This window comes from Phyllostomus discolor, chromosome 10, assembly GCF_004126475.2.
Source record: "Phyllostomus discolor isolate MPI-MPIP mPhyDis1 chromosome 10, mPhyDis1.pri.v3, whole genome shotgun sequence".
In the NCBI taxonomy this organism is placed as follows: Eukaryota; Metazoa; Chordata; class Mammalia; order Chiroptera; family Phyllostomidae; genus Phyllostomus; species Phyllostomus discolor.
In genome coordinates this window covers 44506038-44525326 of record NC_040912.2, presented here as the reverse complement: position 1 = coordinate 44525326, position 19289 = coordinate 44506038, and the positions used below count along the sequence as shown (strand labels likewise).

Here is a 19289-nt window from a genome sequence, read left to right as displayed (position 1 = left end):
GGTGATCTAGTTTCATTTTTCTACATGTATCTGTCCAATTTTCCCACACCATTTATTGAATAAACTATTTTTAGCCAATTGTCTGTGCTTGCTTCCTCTGTCAAATATTAATTGACTATAAAGATGTGGGTTTATTTCTGGGTTCTCTATTCTGTTCCATTTATCTGTGTGCCTGTTTTTATGCCAGTACCATGCTGTTTTGATTACTATGGCCTTAGAGTACATTTAATATCAGGTAGCATGATTCCTCCAACTTTGTTCTTTCTCAGGATCACTTGTGCTATGTGTGGCCTTTTGTGGTTCTATATAAATTTTTGGAATATTTGTTTTAGTTCTGTGAAATATATCACTGGTATCTTGATAGGAATTGCACTGAACCTACAGATTGCTTTGTATAGTGTAGACATTTTAATGATGTTAATTCTTCCTGTCCATGAACACAGTATATGCTTCCACTGATTTGTATCTTTTCCAATTTCTTTCTTTGGTGTCTTATCATTTTCTGAGTACAGGTGTTTTACATTCTTGGTTAGGTTTATTACTAGGTACTTTATTCTTTTTGAAGCAATTGTTAATGAGATTTTTTTATTTCCCTTTCTGTTACTTTGTTATTGGCATATAAAAATGCAACTGATTTCTGGATATTAATTTTGTATCTGTCTACTTTACTGAATTCATTTATCAGTCCTAGTAGTTTCTTGGTGGAATCTTTGGGGTTCTCTATGTATAGTATCATATCATCTGCAAATAAGACAGTTATATTACTTCCTTTCCAATTTGGATGCCTTTTATTTCTTCTTCTGGTCTGATTGTTGTAGCTAGAACTTCCAGTACTGTGTTGAATGAGAGGTGAAAGTAGACATCCCTGTCTTGTTCCCAATCATAAGGGGAACACTAGTAGTTTTTGCCCATTTGAGTATGATGCTGACAGTGGGTTTGTCATATATGGCCTTTATTGTGTTCAGGTATGTTCCCTCTGTTCCCAGTTTGCTGAGAGTTTTTATCATAAATGGGCGCTGGATTTTATCAAATGCTTTTTCTGCATCTATTGATATGATCATGTGCTTTTTATTCTTCATCTTGTTTATATGGTGTAGTGAATCATATCTATTGATTTGTGAATGTTGTGCTAACTTTATATTCCTGGAATCAATCCCACTTGATCATGGTGTATGATCTTTTTGATGCATTGATATGTTCAGTTTGCTAACACTTTGTTAAGGATTTTAGCATCTATGTTCATGAGAGATATTGGCCTATAATTTACTTCCTTCGTAGTGTCTTTATTTGGTTTTGGAATTAGGATAATGCCAGTCTTGTAAACTGGATTTGGAAACCTTCTTTCTCTTGAATTTTATGAAATAGTTTGAGAAGAGCTGTTGTTCTCAGAATGTTTGGTAAAATTCACCTGTGAAGACATCCGATCCAGGGCTTTTGTTTGTTGGGAATTTTTTGGTTACTGCTTCAATTTCACTAGGTGTAATCTGTCTATTCAGATTCTCTGATTCTTCTTGATTTCGTTTTGGAAGATTGTGTGTTTCTAGGTATTTGTCCATTTTGTTCAGGTTGTCCAGTTTGTTGGCATATGGTTTGTTCATAATATTTTCTTACAATCCTTTGTGTTTCTTTGGTGTCAGTTGTTATTTATCCTCTTTCATTTCTGATTTTATTTATTTGGGTCTTTTCTCTTTTTTCCTTGATGAGTCTAGTTAAAGGTTTGTTGATCTTGTTTATCTTTTCAAAGAACCAGCTCTTGGATTCATTGATCTTTTGTATATTTTTTTAGACACTATTTCACTTATTTCTGTTCCAATCTTTATTATTTCCTTTCTTCTACTTACTTTGGGCTTTGTTTGTTCTTTTTCAAGTTCCTCTTAAGTGTGAAGATTGTTTATTTGAGCTTTTTCTTGTTTTTTTGAGATAGGACTATAATGCTATGAATTTCCCTCATATTGCGTTCCCAGTGTCCCACAGACTTTGGGTTGTTGTGTCCTCATTTTCATTTGTTTCAAGATATCTTTTGGCTTCTTCCTTGATCTTGTTGTTAACCCATTCATTATTTAATAACATGTTATTTAGCTTCCACATCTTTGCATGTTTTTCAGTGTTCTTCTTATGATTGATTTCTAGTTTCATAGCTTTGTGGTCATAGAAGATGCTTGATAGGATTTCAATATTTCTAAACTTATTGAGACCTCTTTTGTGTCCTAGCATGTAGTCTATCCTAGGAAACATTTCACATGCACCAAAAGTATATATATTCTGCTGCTTTGGGGTGAAATAATCTGAAAATATCAATTAAATTAATTTGATCTAGTGTGTCATTTAAGGCCTCTGTCTCCTTGTTGATTTCCTGCTTGCAAGATCTATCCATTGAAGTCAGGGGGGGTGTTAAAAATCCCAACCATGACTGTATTTCTATTGATTTCTCCCTTATGACCATTAGGATTTGCTTCATATATTTAGGTGCTACTGTGTTGGATGCATAAATGCTTATTAGGGTTATATTCTCTTCTTGGATTGTTCCATTTATTCTTATGTAGTGTCCTTCTTCATCTCTACTATACCTTTGGTTTTAAAGTCTATTTTGTCAGATATAAGTACTTTGCACCAGGTTTTTCTTCTTTCCCATTTGCATGAAATATCTCTTTCCATCCCTTTACTTCTAGTCTGTGTGTATCTTTCAATCTGAGATGGGTCCCTTGGAGGCAGCATATATATAGGTCTTGTTTTCTTGTCCATTCTGCTAACCTATGTCTTTTGGTTTGAGCATTTAAGCCATTTACATTTTATGTGATTATTGATAGATATGTATGTAGAGCCATTTTATTGTTAGACTATTTTCCTTTTTATTTTCTTCTTCTCCTTCTTCTTTTCTTCAACCAAGCCCTTCAACATTTGTTGCAGTGCTGGTTTGGTATTAACAAAATCCTTTAGCTTTTTCTTGTCTGAGAAGCTCCTTATTTCTCCTTCAGTTTTAAATGATAGCCTTGCTGCATAAAGTAGCCTTGTTTGTAAGTCTTGCATTTCATCACCTTGAATATTTCACACCACTCCCTTCTGCCCTGAAATGTTTCCCATGGGTAATCAAATGCCAGTCTAATTGGTACTACCTTTATGTAACTACCTGCTTTTCTCTTTCAGCTTTTAGGATTCTCCCCTTGTCTTTAAGCCTTGTCATTTTAATTATGATGTTTCTTGGTGTAGGGCCCTTTGGGTCCAACTTGTTTGAGATTCTCTGAGGTTCCTGAACTTGTGTGTCTTTCTCCTTCACCAGATTGGGGAAGTTTTCATCATTATTTCTTCTAATAAGTTCTCAGTCCCTTACTCACGCTCTTCTCCTTCTGGTATTCCCACGGTGCAGGTGTTGTTATACTCCATGTTTCCCAAAATGTTTCTGAATCTTATTTTTATTATTTTTTCTTTTTGCTGCTCTGCCTGGGTGTTTATTTTCTATCTTGTCTTCCAAATTACTGATGCGATCCTCTGCTTCACCTAACCTCCTGTTTATTTCTTCCAGTGTATTATTTATATCAGATATTGCACTCTTTGTTTCTGACCGGTCCTTTTTAATGGTTTCTCAGTCCTTTTTCATGCTTTTGCGTATCCTTATAATCATTACTCATCTATTTGATAAACTGCTTGTCTCCATTTCATCTTGTTCTTCTTCAGGAGAATTCTCTTGTTCTTTCATTTGGGGTCTGTTCCTTTTTCTTCCCATTTTGACTGCTTCTTTGTATTTTCTGCCTTAGTAATTAAACTAATCAGCTTTAAACCATCAGCTGTTAAACTAATCAGTCTATGATCAGCATCCTAAGCTTGACAGGGTGTGGCAGAGTAATTCCTGCTGCAGGGCTATTTCTCCCCCTGAGGCTGATGCTCCTTATTTCTCCCTTGGACGGGAGTGTTTTGCCTGAGAAGATGGCTCCTCAAGTACAGGGAATGACTCAGCACAAGGATCCTGATGGCTGCTCCTTCAGTTCTCTACCAAGAGCCACCATCCCCAGTCTCTCCTCAAGCATCTCTAGTCCAATCTGCCCTCCCTTTGCCAGAGCCCAGGGTAAGTGGCTGCAGACGAAATTTTGTGCACTGGCCCTTTAAGAGGCTCTCTAAGTCTCTAACAGACAAAAAACCTGCTGCTTTTCTTAGCTGGATGTTATCTGGGTTGTTTTCTGGCTCTGGTGCTATAGGCTGGGGAGCCCTTCTTGGGGTTTAGACCCCAGCCTTCTCAGGGGAATGCCCTCAGCTTCTGAAATATCCCTCTATATCTTCAGCTGCTGCCTGTGGGGAACCTGGCCAGTCCTCTCACATCTCCATACTCCCTACCAGTCACATTGCAGTGAAATGGTTTCTTTCGTCTGTCCTTGGTTATAAGACTTCCTCCAGAAAGTATTCAATTGGTTATTCAGGATGATTTCTCTACAGTTTAGTTGTAATTCCAGATTGGTCCTGGGAGGAAGTTAGTGTAGCTTCCACTTTCTCCTTTACCATTTTCGATCTCCATCTTAATTTATCTTTTTTTAAATTTACTTATTTTTAGAGAGAGGGGAAGGGAGGGAGAAAGAGAGGGAGAGAAACATCAACGTGTGGCTCCTCCTGTGCACCCCCCACTGGGGACCTGGCCCACAATCCAGGCATGTGCCCCAGCCAGAAACCAAACTGGTCACTTTTCAGTTTGCAGGCCAGTACCCAATCCATTGAGCCACACCAGTCAAAGCCTAATTTATCTGTCTTATAAACCTAGATTTATTCAGCTGTTGTATGCAAATAAAATTGTGATTATTTCAAGTTTTGGTACAAGATTCTTCAAAACTTCAATGAAAATATTTCTAGTTGGTATGTTAAAAGTTGAAAATTAGGTCAATTCCACTATTTTATTACTCCAATTTTACTGCATTTCATCCAGGTATATTCCTAATTCTCTTTTTATATTTTCTTATGTATGCATATACACAAGATTTCAAACCTATAATTTTTACATTCATTAGTATGCTCAATCTGTATTTCATACTGGTATTAGTTATGACTTTTATTTCACAACTCTGGGCATGAGAAATACCACATTCCTTTATTTTACTAAATCAAACAAAATTTGTTCCAAACCCCCATCCTGCCATATTGGAGGGAAATTAAATCTCATTCTCAATCTACAGAGTCTTGATTCTGACCTGATTGTTTAAGTGAAATTATTGAAGAGCAATGCCTTAGGAGTACCTATAAGTAACACTGTATAAATTGTGGTTAACAACAAAGAAATGCAAAATCACAGTTCCTGTGTTGTAGGATTAATAATAACATTAGGGACTCAAAATATATATACATAGGAAGCTTAACAACCTAAGAATGGAATCATAATTTTGAAAATCACAAAGGGATATACTAAATGTAACAATGTGTGCTACTCAATGAAAGGTGGAAACTTTAACTGGCCCTTAAGCATAATAAGAAGCTAATAGGTAGAGAGGGGATTCCAGGTAGGGGAAACAGCCTGAGCAAGGCTAAGAAGTAAAGGGACAAAAGCTGTGTTCAAGGTTCAGTGAACTGAGCTTGTGGGAACAGAAAGTTCATATTGGGGAACTGTACAAGGCCAGGATTAGGGTGAGTTTGGATTTTATCCTGTGATTTTGAATGTGAGGTTGAATTTTATCCTGTAATGAGTGGCAAGTTAATGAAGGATTATGAACAGAAGATTAAGTCTGATGAATTAGACCTTAGAAAGTAACCAAAACCATCCAGGTGTGAAAAGAGCATAAGGAATGAAAAATAATTACATCAAGAGAAAAAATCAGCACTGCCTTGTTCATATGGCTCCAAGATTTTGGGCCTCAATGACCATGAAGTATTGGACCAAAAATGGGAATTCTGCAGGAGAGGACAATTTTTAGAACACAATGATCACTTTAGAAAAGAAGCTGAAGTATTGTACCAGCTAGTGATATTTATAATGATAAAAGTTTCACAAATTCACTGAAGAAAATAATGTGAAAAGAGAAAAGCAAAGTGTCATGGGCTGACCACAGGAAGCAACTGGAGTTATGGGTCAGAATGAAGTCACTGTAGAAGAGAGGGGAGAGTGGGAGAACTAGTGAGACATGTGGGGGTCTTTGGGAGAACATGTTCACAGACTCGTGATTCCTAGCTGGAATAAAAATTCTGTGTAGAAAGGGCAAGAATCAGGCCAAAATTTTCAGTGATTTTAATAAGGTATTTCTAAATCAAACTTTTATAAATATAAAAAACTTAAACATTAAGTGCAATTCCATCGGAACTATTACAAGAAAAATCCCACTCTATTAGCAATAATTGTGCCTCAGGTAAACCTCACTGACTACAGTATTGCCACTGTGCAAAGCTACAACTCCTACTCTAAATAGACTGTATGAATAAATTGCCATATGTTACAAATTATTCTACTCTGGAAATAGCAGGTTTGACTTGGTCCAAATTCATTTGTTTAAACTATTCTTTTTACAAATACAGTTTTTATGCAACATTTAACTTTTCCACTTGTCATGTTATTTTCAATGACACATCTAGTTTTTGTTTTTCTAAGCACTAGTCCCTACCATTTTTAAAGCATATTTATTTCAGAATGCAATAGAACTGGCTTTTGGCCTAGGAAGCCACTAGGAAGAGCATCATTTATGCTGCTGCCTGCCTCCTTGGACTGTTTGTCCCGTCCCTTCTCCATACTTGACAGCTCACCTGCTGTTCAAAACTGGGATGAGGTACTGCAGTTTACTTCTGTCTCAACAAGTACCAAACTGAAATTCAGATGGCTCAACAATGCATTCTGATTTTGGTAACCAGTTTTAAATCTTGCTAGAGAATTCTCAGTAGAAGTAGAACTACTGAGCAAGATTAAAAATTGGAATTTAATATTACTATATCTTTTCTATAAGCCTAAAAGCATTGTGGTATGTTTCAGAGCTGCTTCCTCCACAAATTTTGCATCCACGTTGTCATGTCCTTCAAAACCATACAGAGCTGGAAAGAGAGAGCAAGAAAGAGTTACTATGAAGCCGTGCAACGTTTATAATGTTGTGCACACAGCTCTTTGAAATCATAATTATTTTAAATTTTAGTAAAACACATTGTTCTGAGAATATGTTAAAATTTATTAAACCTCAGAACCAAGAAAGGCCATTTGTATCAACCAACTGGGTTTATAACATCTTAAACCAGGGGTGTCCAACTCATTTTCACCGAGGGCCACATTGGCCTCGAGGTTGCCTTCAAAGGGCTGAATGTAATTTTAGGACTGCATACATGTAACTGCTCTTTAACTAGGGACAAGGAGCTTGGTGCTGCCACTGGGTAAAATCAAGGCACTGGGCCGGATACAACAAGGTAGAAGGCCAGATTTGGCCTGTGGGCCTTGTGTTTGCCACCTGTGTCTCAAACCCTTCTAAAACTTCAGAGGTGATTGATTGTTCCTTTGGTAATTTACTCTAGGTAAATTGTATATTGCTAATTAAAACCAGCTGCACTAAGGACCTACTTAAAAGTAAGGGGCATTTTGGAAAGAAAAGGGCACAAAGAAGTAAATAGGGACTGACTGACATGTCAAGGGAAAAGCAGGACAACTCTTGAGAGCAGAAGAGCGAATTACCTCGATTGGAGGATTCTATATCTGTCAGTGTTTCAATGAAGTAGTTCAGAGGCAAAAATTCCACACTGAATGATGACTTGTCAATCACAGAACTCTGAGGCTAAAAAGGAAACCATGTCTGGTATTAGGTCATTATCCAAAACAAACACAGATTTTCTAAAAAGGTGGTGAGAACTATAGAATTGCTGCTCATAGGGAAATGCTGAAATAGGCAAATAGGTTCCAAGAAAAAAGTTTAGTGGAACTGTGCTTTCACACTGACTCACCTGTTTCTTATAGTTCTGAAGCAGTTGCTTCACATGGTTCCGGGAAATAATGTTAGAACTCATAGGATGATCCCAAAGTCGACAGATCTTCTGACCAATAAGCTATTATGCAAGTTGAAAAATAGGTCAAGGAGGATTTTTAGGGTAGTGGAAGTACAATACTGTAAAGATGATCAAATTCACTGAATAACCACCACCAAGAGTGAATGAACCCTAATGTTAAGGATGGATTTCAGATGATTGTGATGTAGGTTCATTAATTCTAGCAAATGGACCAGTCTGGTGAGGAATGTTGATAATGGGGGAGGCCACACACAATGTGTAGGGTAGCAGGTATTTGGGAAATCTCTGTGTCTTCACTGCAATTTTGCTGTAAACCCTGAACTACCCTTAAAAATAAAGTCAATAATAAAAACAAAAGGATGGAAAAACATAGGAGAATATAGCTCACACTGAATTAAGTAAATTCACAAATAGCTATTATAGCTATTCACAAATTTTAAAATATTATTCCAAATTTGCTAGTTAGTCTAAAAGGCCCTTTATGCTTAATGACCCATGGGAAAAGGCCATTTCCTAGGAGGTATGCCTCTGAATTTTGAATAAGTACTCTCTTAGATGCAACCCTGAGAAAGCAGTTTATATACTGATGTTGCCCAATTTTTTTTCTGAAACGGAGTTCATCTGCTACTCTTCAAAATGGGGGTTCTGCATGCCAACTCTAAGTGATGTTTTGATAGGAAACTAAAGGTTATAGGCATGTTCTCTGCCAAGGCCTTGCCCAGAAAAATTTAATTCCCTAAGAGCATGAGGCAAAAATAAAAAGTCAAATGTAGAGAGCAAACTAAATGTTCAGAGACAATCCCCAGAGAAATCTAGCCATGGAAAACATGCTTTGTTATCTATTCTTGTCTTTCCTTCAGTAAGCCCGAGAGGGGGAGAGGGTGTTACAAAGCAAGCCGATTAGATCCAGAAAGGCAACGGACATCCCTTCGTGGGAGGATCGTGCCAGACACACAAGTGTTCAAGATAGGTAAATAGCACACAGAGCTGGCCACCGCTCTCGGGGTCAGGAAGTTCACAGTCAGAGGCTCTGAAGACCTTGCTGTGGAATGTCATATTTTCATAGTGTTTTTAACTCTGAGAGCTAATATTCCCCACAAAACAAGGAGTGCCTATACAACCCTCTCCCTCATGTTTCTCATTCTTCCTTTGACCTGGGATGTTGTCCAACCCTGGTGGAAATGACAGTGGGAGGAAATGCAGTTCCAGAACCTTCTGACCTCACCTGTACCTAAATGTCTTATCAGTTTAAAAGCCAAAAGCACATGTTTCCCCTCTCCCTCCCCTCAGACACACAGATGTAAATATTAGTGTGGTTTCCTAAGAGAAGAAAATGGCCAAACATTTTAGGTGGGCGGTGCCAAGGCAGCACAGCCAGAGGAGCAAGCACTTTGTGGACCTAGTGGGAGCCGCAGGCAGAGGGTGGGGAGGGATGGGATTTCTTGGAAAGAGCTGAAAGTGAAACAATTCAACTGACTTTAGCCCAAATCAAGTAAGTCCTCTTTTTGCAAGAAGAAACTGAAGGAAGTTCATGCCAAGGCTTAGGGAGAAAATGAAATATAATTCAGGATTACCGGAGGAAGCCGCACAATGATGCTGAATTTTAGTTTTTCATTTTTCTCTGTGTTGTCCAGATCTACAAGAAAATAGATTGGCAAACAAAACAGACATCTCCATTTAGTGTCTGAGCGAGCTAATAATGCTTCATTCAGCGCTTCATCCTGGTAACACATAGCCCAACCTTGTATTCTCAAGCTAACACCGCTTTAGAATTTTTAGTTTGTTCATTCCTTTATTTTCAAAATAAAGGAATTTTGAAAATAAGCTGTTTCTGTTATCATGGAACATGGTTCTTTAACAGGATGCTAGTCACAAAACAGTTTATTGACTAATATGAAACAGAGGGCGCCTTAAGGAATGAGAGAAACTTTACTATCTATTAACAAAACTCATCATAAAATACCAAAGCCAAATCATTTAAGTGAGAGTGATTATACTCCAGAACATATTTAAAGTTCAAATTTACATAATCACAGCATTTCTCATTAATTTTTCTTGCATTTCAAGTCTAACTTTGCAATGGCAGAGTTAATCAGCTGAAATCAAGCCATTTCATGACATTTCCCTGAGAAACACGCCTTCACAGCCTCCTATCCTCAAATGCCCTCGTGTACGGAAAAGGACTCTAATAGTTTTGCGTGGATTAGGAAACCATTAGGGGTCTTCTGAGGGCAAAGACACTTTAAATTAGCCCATAGGATGGTTGGTTACAGGAAATATACTACTCAGAAGGATCAGCTGCATAATTTATGGCATCCAACACACAAAAAAATAAATAATAAGAGGAGCCCTTTGTTCAACTATTAAGATTTCAAGATTTAATGCAAACCATTAAACTAAGCATGGGGCCCTCCTTAGTGCTGCTGGGCCCTGTGTGACAGCTGTGGCAGTGCTCAGACTGGAACTAGTACTCTGGCAAACTCAGAGCCTCAGAGCCTCTTACCTTTCATGAGCCTTGTGACAGCTGTTTCTGTGAGAAGCAATACCCCGTTATCGATGTAATGTAGCAGGTTATGCAAAGGGAGACAGTGGACGCCAAGGATCGTGTGCAGAGTGTGAAAACCTAGGATGAGAGATACGGGAGGGTAAACACGGTCAGCCAGCACCTCCAGCCTTTCAGACAGAATAAATCAATGGTGTTAATAAAACACTTAGCTCAGTACTTGGTGCCTAGAGTCAACTAAATGCTGCTTGAAATCAAGGTCCAAATTTCCTTCTTAGCAGTATGAAGACTAAGCATTGTGCTGGGTATTGAAGTTCCCTCAAGTCTGCATTTCCTTCACATTGTCTCTTCCCAGGCAGAAAGAGAAAATGAGTGAAAGTCCTGCTGTATGAAAAATGACTTTATGGTTTAACAGGTTGGCAATTCTGTGGTAAGATGACAAAAGAGAACAGGTAACAGAAGACTTTCAACTCCACATGCTCAGGCTAAAAGGCTAATGGATAGGGACCATTTTGCTAAAGAGGCAAAAATCTGAACCAGAAGGAGACAGCTTACATGCTTGATTTCTAGGTAGGTTTGTGGTGTCTACTTGGACTAAATTATATGCAAGAAGAATTAAAATACGCTCAGATAGTAAATCCATAGGAATTCAATAGAGGGGAAAGCTCTGCCAAACCAGAGCATCATGGGAAGGAAGGCTCCTCCAACACACAGAAACCTAGCACTCTGAGTGCTCTATTAATAATAAGTGATAAAAACACCCATGGGAGGAGTAGATATCAGACCAGGAGAGAATCAGAAGAGCCCTCTTGGAAAAGATGGCATGTGAGGGGCACTGTGATGGGTAAATGCAATTTCTGGGGGGTAGAAATGAGGCGGGGTGGTGTCGGGGAGGCATACAGAGTGGTGACAACAGAAAAAGCCAGGTTTATATGAACAGACCGAGGGTGGGATCCCCCCAGGGCACTTACTAGCTGCAGACAACTCAGCCATTGTGAGCGTCCATTTCTTCATCCTTCACATGGAACCCTCAGCACCTTTCTCACAGGGCTGCTCTGAGAACCAGAGCTGGTTCACTGGGCAGGGTGGGGGCTAGCCCATGGTATAACAACAGTGACTAATACCAAACATTCTGATCCTTCAACCTACATGCTGGCTCACTTGATCCTCACACAACCCCACAAAGTGGGAGCCAGTTTATAAATGGGGAAGCCAAGATCACAGGAGCTAAGAAACTTGCCCATAAGTGGCTGAGCTGAAATTTGAGCACAGGCTGTGGAACTTCAGCCTCAGCTTCTGCTATCCTGCCCCAATAATTGGTAGCTGTGTTAACAGAATAACAACAGGGGACCAAAGGTGAGAAAGCATGGAGCACTCTCAGAAAACATTAAGTGAGATGGCTGAACTGGAGTCAGGAGTATGAGAGGAACACCAGGAGGTAAGGTTGGAAGGGTTGATTTAACAAATGCCTTCCATACACCAGGCAAGGGGCTGGGTGTACAACAATGAGCAAAAGAAGTACAACAGCTGCTCCCATCTACCTTCCAGCATGACGGGGAGAGAGAAAATCAAATAATCACAAAAAATCCATGTATATTTTTTAATGCGACCAGTTCTATGAAAGAAAAGTGCAGGGAGCTCTGAGTGCATGTGACAGGGGTTGAATGCTGAATGACAGCAAGGAATTTGTTATTTAGTAAACTTGGGGCAAGCACTGAAAGTTTTTAAGCAGGATGGAAAGAGGATTTGGGCTTTACTTTTGGAATAAATGGCAACAGGCAAAGAAGGGACTGATTGCTAGAAGAGGTTGGGAGGCTACAGCCTGAACCTGGGCGAGGGGTAATGAGGGCACCGGAAGTGAGAGAGGAGGGGAGGGACAGGAGACACATGGCCATGTGTACAGGCTTGGAAACTCACTGGAAGTGGGAAAGATATGACAAAGAATCACATCCTAGTCCTGGGAGCTTACATGACAAAGAAATGACACCCAAAGAGCAGGAACCTGAATTCAGACAAATCATGGGGTTCTCTCCCTCTCCCTCCCTCTCTCTCACTCTCTCTCCTTCCCCCCTCTTTCCCTCTCTCTCTCCCTCCCTCTCTCTCTGAGCACATGGATCATAAACAGTGAGGGACTTGAGTTCCCCACCCTGGAAACATCAAGGGTCAGATAAAATGCAGACTCTGCCCACACGCAGATGTTAATAGGCTAATAATGAATGTGTCCACTAGCTTCCCTGAATCCACCCCAAAACAGTAATTTTAGCTCTGACCACTGTTGCTCAGTTGGTTGGTCATCGTACTGCAAAGAGAAGGTTCAGGTTCTCTGGTCCAATTCCCAGTCAGGGCATGTGCCTGGGTTGCGGGTTCAGATGTTTCTCTCCCACACTGATGTTTCTCTTCCTCTCTTTCTTGCCCTCCCTTCCCCTCTCTCTAAAAATAAATAAATGTTTGAAGAAAAACATAGTGATTTTACTACCTAATTAACATAAGATTTTTAATGGATTTAAACATTCTTCCCAAGATTAAAACATGTATGAAATTTTTTTCTGAATACAAGTTCGTAAATCCTATAGATTTTCAAAATTCCTCTCCACCCTGTGTCCATGTCCTAAAGATCCCTGATGACCCTTCATCCTCTGTCTCCAGGGCACAGTCCCAAATTCAACAATCTGTTCCTGGCCTCCTCTCTGCATGTCAGCTCTAAGCACAGAAAAATCAGCTAAAAGTGGACAGCAGTTCCAAAAGAGAGCTTTCCCAGCCAACTCTTGTCCTCATCCTTCAGGGGTCCTTGCCCACTCTAGCCAGCAAGGGAAAACAGGTTTCTTTTAAACTGCAAGTGCTCCAGCTCTAAACCATGACTGTCTTTCCATGGTCCTCATTATCTTTTGTCTTTAAGCAATCCAGGTCAGACATTTCTGAGACTTGAAACTCAGTTTCTTGCTACTGTGGGAGGCCTGGAAAGCATGCACACTGACCCACGTACATAAAAAACGTCCTTGTATTTACATGCACATGTGTGCACGCACCCAGTCCAGCATTACTTCACCTCTATTTCCATATCACATGAGAAACAAACATTTACAAAAAAAAGGGATAGAAACTGCTCTTCCTAGCTTGATCCATGGACACAAGCCATTAAGTCTATTCAAAATAATTCTCAGTCACTACAGATAACATTTTCTTATGTTCTCCTTTCTTATCCATTCCTGTGAAAGAATGCAACATTCTGCAGAAAGTGAATTTTTATGACTTCCCAAGAATAATATTGTTCCCAGCAAGTCAGTTTCATTTATTTACAAAAGGAGGTTGAACATCCATGGTGAACAAATATGAAAATGTTAATTCATTCCTCTACCAAGTCTTTTTGTGTTAATCATTATGAATAATGATTGCTCTGGCTCGTGTGGCTCAATGGATTAAGTGCTGGCCTACAAACCAAAGGGTTGCTGGTTCAATTCCCAGTCAGGGCACATACCTGGGCTGCAGGCCAGGTCCCCAGTAGGGGGTGCATAAGAAGCACTGATGTTTCTCTCCCTCCCTTTCTCCTTCCCTTCTCCTCTCTCTAAAAATAAATAAAAATAAAATCTTTTTTTTAAGATTTTATTTATTTATTTTTTAGAGAAGGAAGGGAGGGAGAAAGAGAGAGAGAGAGAGAGAAACATCAATGTGCGGTTGCTGGGGGTCATGGCCTGCAACCCAGGCATGTACCCTGGCTAGGAATCGAACCTGCAACACTGTGGTTCGCAGCCCGCACTCAATCCACTGAGCTGCTCCAGCCAGGGCTTAAAAATAAAATCTTTTAAAAAATGCATTAAAAAAAGAATAATGATTAACATGAAAAGAATTTCAGCCATAAAGCCATACATAGTTTTCATGAAATCCCTTCACTCTTTCTAGAGGGCACCTCACAATTCATATTCCACTGGGATTATTTAAAGCCATTCTTTCTTCTCATAAAAATGGCCACTTTCAGATTCCTACAAAGTTAAAAGAAACCTATTTTGTACTTCCACTACACACAGACCCTATAAGATAAGTTGTGTGGCTAGAGAAAGCATGAAGGATTCCAAACTATATCAGATATATCACACATGCAGAGGAGTTCAGGAATGCTAAAGGGGTTGGGGGCCCAAAGTTTGAGCATCAACTAATACAATTGGAATAAAAAATGCAAAAGGCAGAACAGATTTTGGAGCCAGGCTGCTGGATGTGAATACTGGCTCTTGTTATTTCATAGCTGTGTGACTTTGGCAAGTTACTTTTAAATTTTCTGTGCCTCAATTTTACCATCTTTGAATGGGAACAATGTGCAGTGAAACCATATGAAAGTTGACCAGAAATTTAATGTAGTTCAATTTAAGTTCCTACTACTCAAGATTGTTGTGAAAATTAAATGTGTTAATTTATGTACAGTATTTGGAACAGTACCTGACACAAAATAGGCACTAAACACATGTTGGCTTAAAATGAATAAAGAAATGAATTAATGCTGGATGAAGGAATAGATGTATGTGAATAAATAAATAAAACTAGTTGATATATTATCAATAAATCAATAAACAACAAGTGTTGGTGGGGAGGCAGGGAAAATGGAACTCCCATGCACTGTTGATGGGAATGCAGATTTGTGTGGCCACTATGGAAAACAGTATTACCTGAAAAAATTAAAAGTAGAACTGCCTTATGACCCAGCAATTCCACTTCTGGGTATTTATTCAAAGAAATCCTAAACACTAATTTGAAAAGGGGGTACACTAATTTGTACCCCTATGCTAGGATATGAAAGTAACCTGCCCTGGCTGGCGTAGCTCAGTGGATAGAGCGTGGGCTGCGAACCAAAGTGTCGCAGGTTCGATTCCCAGCCAGAGTACATGCCTGAGTTGCAGGCCATAACCCCCAGCAACCGCACATTGATGTTTCTCTCTCTCTCTCTCTCTATCTCCCTCCTTTCCCTCTCTAAAAATAAATAAATAAAATCTTAAAAAAAAAATTAAAAAAAAAAAAAAGAAAGTAACCTAAGTGTGCATCAGTTGACAAACGGATAAAGAAGATATGGTCCATGTATGCAAAGGAGTATTACTCAGCCATAAAAAAGAATGAATTGTTGCCATTTGCAACAACATGGATAAACCTAGAGGGTATTATATTAAGGGAAAGAAGTCAGATAAAGACAAATAGCATATGATTCCACTTATATGTGGAATCTAAAAACCAAAATTATCTATCAGACAAAACAGAAATAAGCTCATAGATACAGAGAACAAACTGATTGTTGTTAGATGGGAAGGGGAGGCAAAGGATAGGTCAAAAAGGTGAAGGGATCAAGAAGTACAAAATGCCAGTTACAAAAAAAATAGTCACAGGACTATAAAGTACAGCATAGGGAATATAGTCAGTAACACTGTAGTAACTATGTGTGGTGTACAATGGGTACTGGATTTACTGGGGTGAATACTCTGTAAGTTATACAAATGTCTAATCACTATGCTGTATACCTGAAACTAATATAATATTGTATTCTACTGTAACTGAAAAAAGAATAAGAATTAAAGAATTATCTAAAAATATTAAAAACTGGCTGATATATTTTACATAGTAATAGCTATTGTAAAGCTTACATCAGAACTGATATACAATGAACATAAGGCACATAGTTTATATCAATCAGGAGCTTATTTGTTTCTTATAATGGTTGTTGATTTACATGATGTCTTCCCAACTAGACTTTTGCTAATTTTTGTAATTGCTCTAATTTCTAGTGCAGTACCTGGCATGTAATAATTGCTCAACAAATGTTTGTTAATTGAATGAACAAATGACCAATTAAATTAATGACTGCATACACATGTGCTAAGGCTGTTTTGAGGCCTGATTTGGTCCTATTTCAAAATGCTAAGGGAAATTTTTAGTTTCCAAGCATGTAATAATCAAGTCAATTTTGGCACCCAGCCAGACTCATTTCCTTCTGTGTTAACTCTCTTGATCAGATAAACTAGGTGTACAGACATCAAAGAAAGCTCTCCCTGAATCAGCTCCACTGAGTATGCTACCTAAAGTATCCACAAAGTATCCTAGAAAGTTAACTCGAGGGCAGACCTAGGCGGCTCCCTAAAGTGAGTGACAAACTACAACCCAGTTTAATAACTGGGGGAGATCTGGCCATCAGAGACCAACCACAGGCCCAACTCTCACAGTGACACCAGGCACACAATAGGCACACAATTTCTCAGATGCAGCAGTTCTCATCCTTAAACTCATAACATGCCCAAGTCCAGGGACCATGTGAAGAAAAAAGAACACATTTATTACAACAAAGGACAAAAGAGCCAAGACTTACCAGGAGGCAGAGGTAAGAACAAACTTCTAGTAGCTTCCAAAATCCTGGTCATGATGTGGAAGACTGCAAATTCAGCAGCACTAGCCCGCCTATTGCTGGGAAAATACCAAGGCAGTGTGTCAGCCAAGGTGCTCATCTCTGAAACTCCACTGTGTAAGCAATGGCTCTGAGTGCCATAGACAGATGGAATCCATGCTTATCATGAAAGGCTTTGCCCTGGAGAAAGCTTCAGAATTATGATGGTGACCATCAGCCCAATCCCTAGAATCTAACTAGTCAGTTGGCACATAAGTAATGAGTCATATGAACTTCAATTGCCCTGCTCAGCAGTACTGAGCTCATGCACCCCTCCCTCCTCACCAACCATATGCCCAGAAAGGGGATGAGTGAAGTGGCAGGGGCATAACTTTAAGTGCTGAGTACAGAACTAAGATAGATGGTGTCAGCACTGGCGAGAATTGCTTTCAACTGGTAGGTTTCAAAATGCCTTTGCTGAAACAGGCAGCAATCAGTTGCTTTGGCTCTTGATGCATCGCAACAAAAGAGCAAAAAATACTTGCGTACAAGTGGAGAACCCAGGGATGAAGGTTGTGTTTCCTCCAGCTGGTTTCCAGTATTCGGCAAATGAGATCCAGCTGGAGGGGAAAGACAGCCTGTTGACCTCTGTTCATCCCCCGTCCCTCAGAGGCCCCACAGCTACCCCTCTAGGCTCTGATGGGCATGTTCAGGGTGGCTGACATTCAAGCTGTTCCCAGACAACAGAGCCAGCCTTTCTGAGGTCAGTTCTGTAGCACTGGAACCCAAAATGGAAAAACTGAAAATGCACCCCACACTCCAACAGAGCACCCTCTGTGCAGGCAGTGCCCCAGCTGAGCTCCCCCAGCCTGGCTAACAGGCCCTTGTCCATCAGTGAAGGTCAAGTGCAACTGGGTTTGCTTTAGGCCTATTATGTGGCAAGAGCTGACAGTGAGAAGAAAGGTGATACTGAATAGCACAACAGTCCTAAGCATGGCCTGTGGAGTAAAACTGGCTTCAGGTCCCCAAATTCAACACTTTGCTAGTTTATCAGTAGTGGGACAGTCTCCGCTGAGCAGCTTGCAGCCACAAATTTCTCTTTGGCTGAAATCAGGTGAAATAGCATGTGAGTAATATAATCAGGTTCCACAGCAACTTAGGAGAATTTGTTTTAGAAAGGCTGTCTAATCACCCTCCAGAGAGGGGCCTGGCAGGCATGACTGTTTGCTGCTGGGCAGGGGTGAGCCGATTTGGCTTCCATCAGTAACTGCTGAGTTTTCTGAGACTACGTCTATATCATTTCTGGTCCTATTGGTTCTAGGAGTGGTTTACACAAACTTATATTAAAACTTTTATGTGATTAACCTTGGGGAAGAATGATGCTTGAACCAAAACTCTTAGTAATTTGGAAGGTGAAATTTAAAGTCAACAGAAATAAAGGTGATAGGTAAATGTGTTAAATAGTTGTATGTTAAAGGACTAAGAAAGCAAGTTAATACCAACATGGGGAAGATCAGTAACACATTTATAAAAGTGAGCTCCTCCGTACAGTTCTACTGCAAGAGAAAATTATTTAGGAAAGTTTTAGTGCTCTGATTATAAATATCAGTATATGACAATACCAAACTCTCCCAATATACTAAAAACTATTAAATTCAAAGATATTATTTAAAAACAGACACTAGCCTGGCTGGCGTAGCTCAGTGGATTGAGCTCGGGCTGCAAACCAAAGTGTCGCAGGTTCAATTCCCAGTCAGGGTACATGCCTGGGTTGCAGGCCATGACCCCTAGCAACCGCACATTGATGTTTCTCTCTCTCTCTTTCTCCCTCTCTTCCCTCTCTAAAAATAAATAAATCAAATCTTTTAAAAAATAAAATAAAAACAGATACTAATGACTGCAATAAAGGCAAACACTCTAAAATTAAACATGAAGGAGGGGTGGGAGGGGAGACAGAAAACTACCTGAACAACAATAAAAAGTTTATTTAAAAAACTTTAAATAAATAAAATTAAACATGAAATTAAATGAGGGTCCTATCCAATAAACTAATCTTCCAGAGTTCAAAAAGTATGTATTTGCACACTGGCTCATTTGCATACTGGTCTTACCCAAACCTGGAGAGTGTTCTTTCTCTTTGTGTATTTAAATACTTTAATTTTTTCTCCAGCATATTATTTCTAGATCCCAAGCAGGGTCAGGCTTCAACTCCATATACTTTTTGAAGGATCCAAGACAGCTTCAAAATTCAATTTAACAATGTCACTTCTATTTACTAGTATGCATTAGTATTATTAATTTGGATTACACAATTTCAGTAAGTGGCTACCCCATAGGTGAGCTGCCAATTTCATCAGAGGATTTGAATGTGGTAGTGTGCATATGACTGGCTAGAATCATTCCTAATTGAGCTGTTGGAGCTAATTAAGAATTGAAATTCAAGTTTTCTCATGTCTGCATAAACCTCCATGTACACACATTACCTACTCTTTA

The 19289-nt window shown here is 39.3% G+C and overlaps 1 protein-coding gene and 1 pseudogene across 7 annotated transcripts in view; both read right to left on the bottom strand.

The window, feature by feature from the left end:
• Positions 1 to 6223: 6223 nt before the first annotated feature.
• Positions 6224 to 6354, bottom strand: LOC114508305 (annotated as a pseudogene).
• Positions 6355 to 6559: 205 nt separating this feature from the next.
• LOC114508028 (gamma-secretase activating protein) overlaps positions 6560 to 19289 on the bottom strand; it is an 85617-nt gene continuing 72887 nt past the window's right edge. For 5 of the 7 annotated variants that reach the window (XM_028526018.2, XM_036010717.1, XM_036010716.1 and 2 more), the window contains 7 exons: positions 17346 to 17416; positions 16782 to 16876; positions 10445 to 10564; positions 9516 to 9577; positions 7879 to 7980; positions 7613 to 7712; positions 6560 to 6987 (listed from right to left, as the gene is read on the bottom strand). In XM_028526018.2, the coding sequence (XP_028381819.1) occupies positions 6896 to 6987; positions 7613 to 7712; positions 7879 to 7980; positions 9516 to 9577; positions 10445 to 10564; positions 16782 to 16876; positions 17346 to 17416 (642 nt within the window). In that variant the 3' untranslated portion in view covers positions 6560 to 6895. Of the gene's footprint in view, positions 6988 to 7612; positions 7713 to 7878; positions 7981 to 9515; positions 9578 to 10444; positions 10565 to 16781; positions 16877 to 17345; positions 17417 to 19289 lie in introns of those variants that run through there. The other 2 variants (XR_004899646.1, XR_004899647.1) reach the window with 2 other exon arrangements.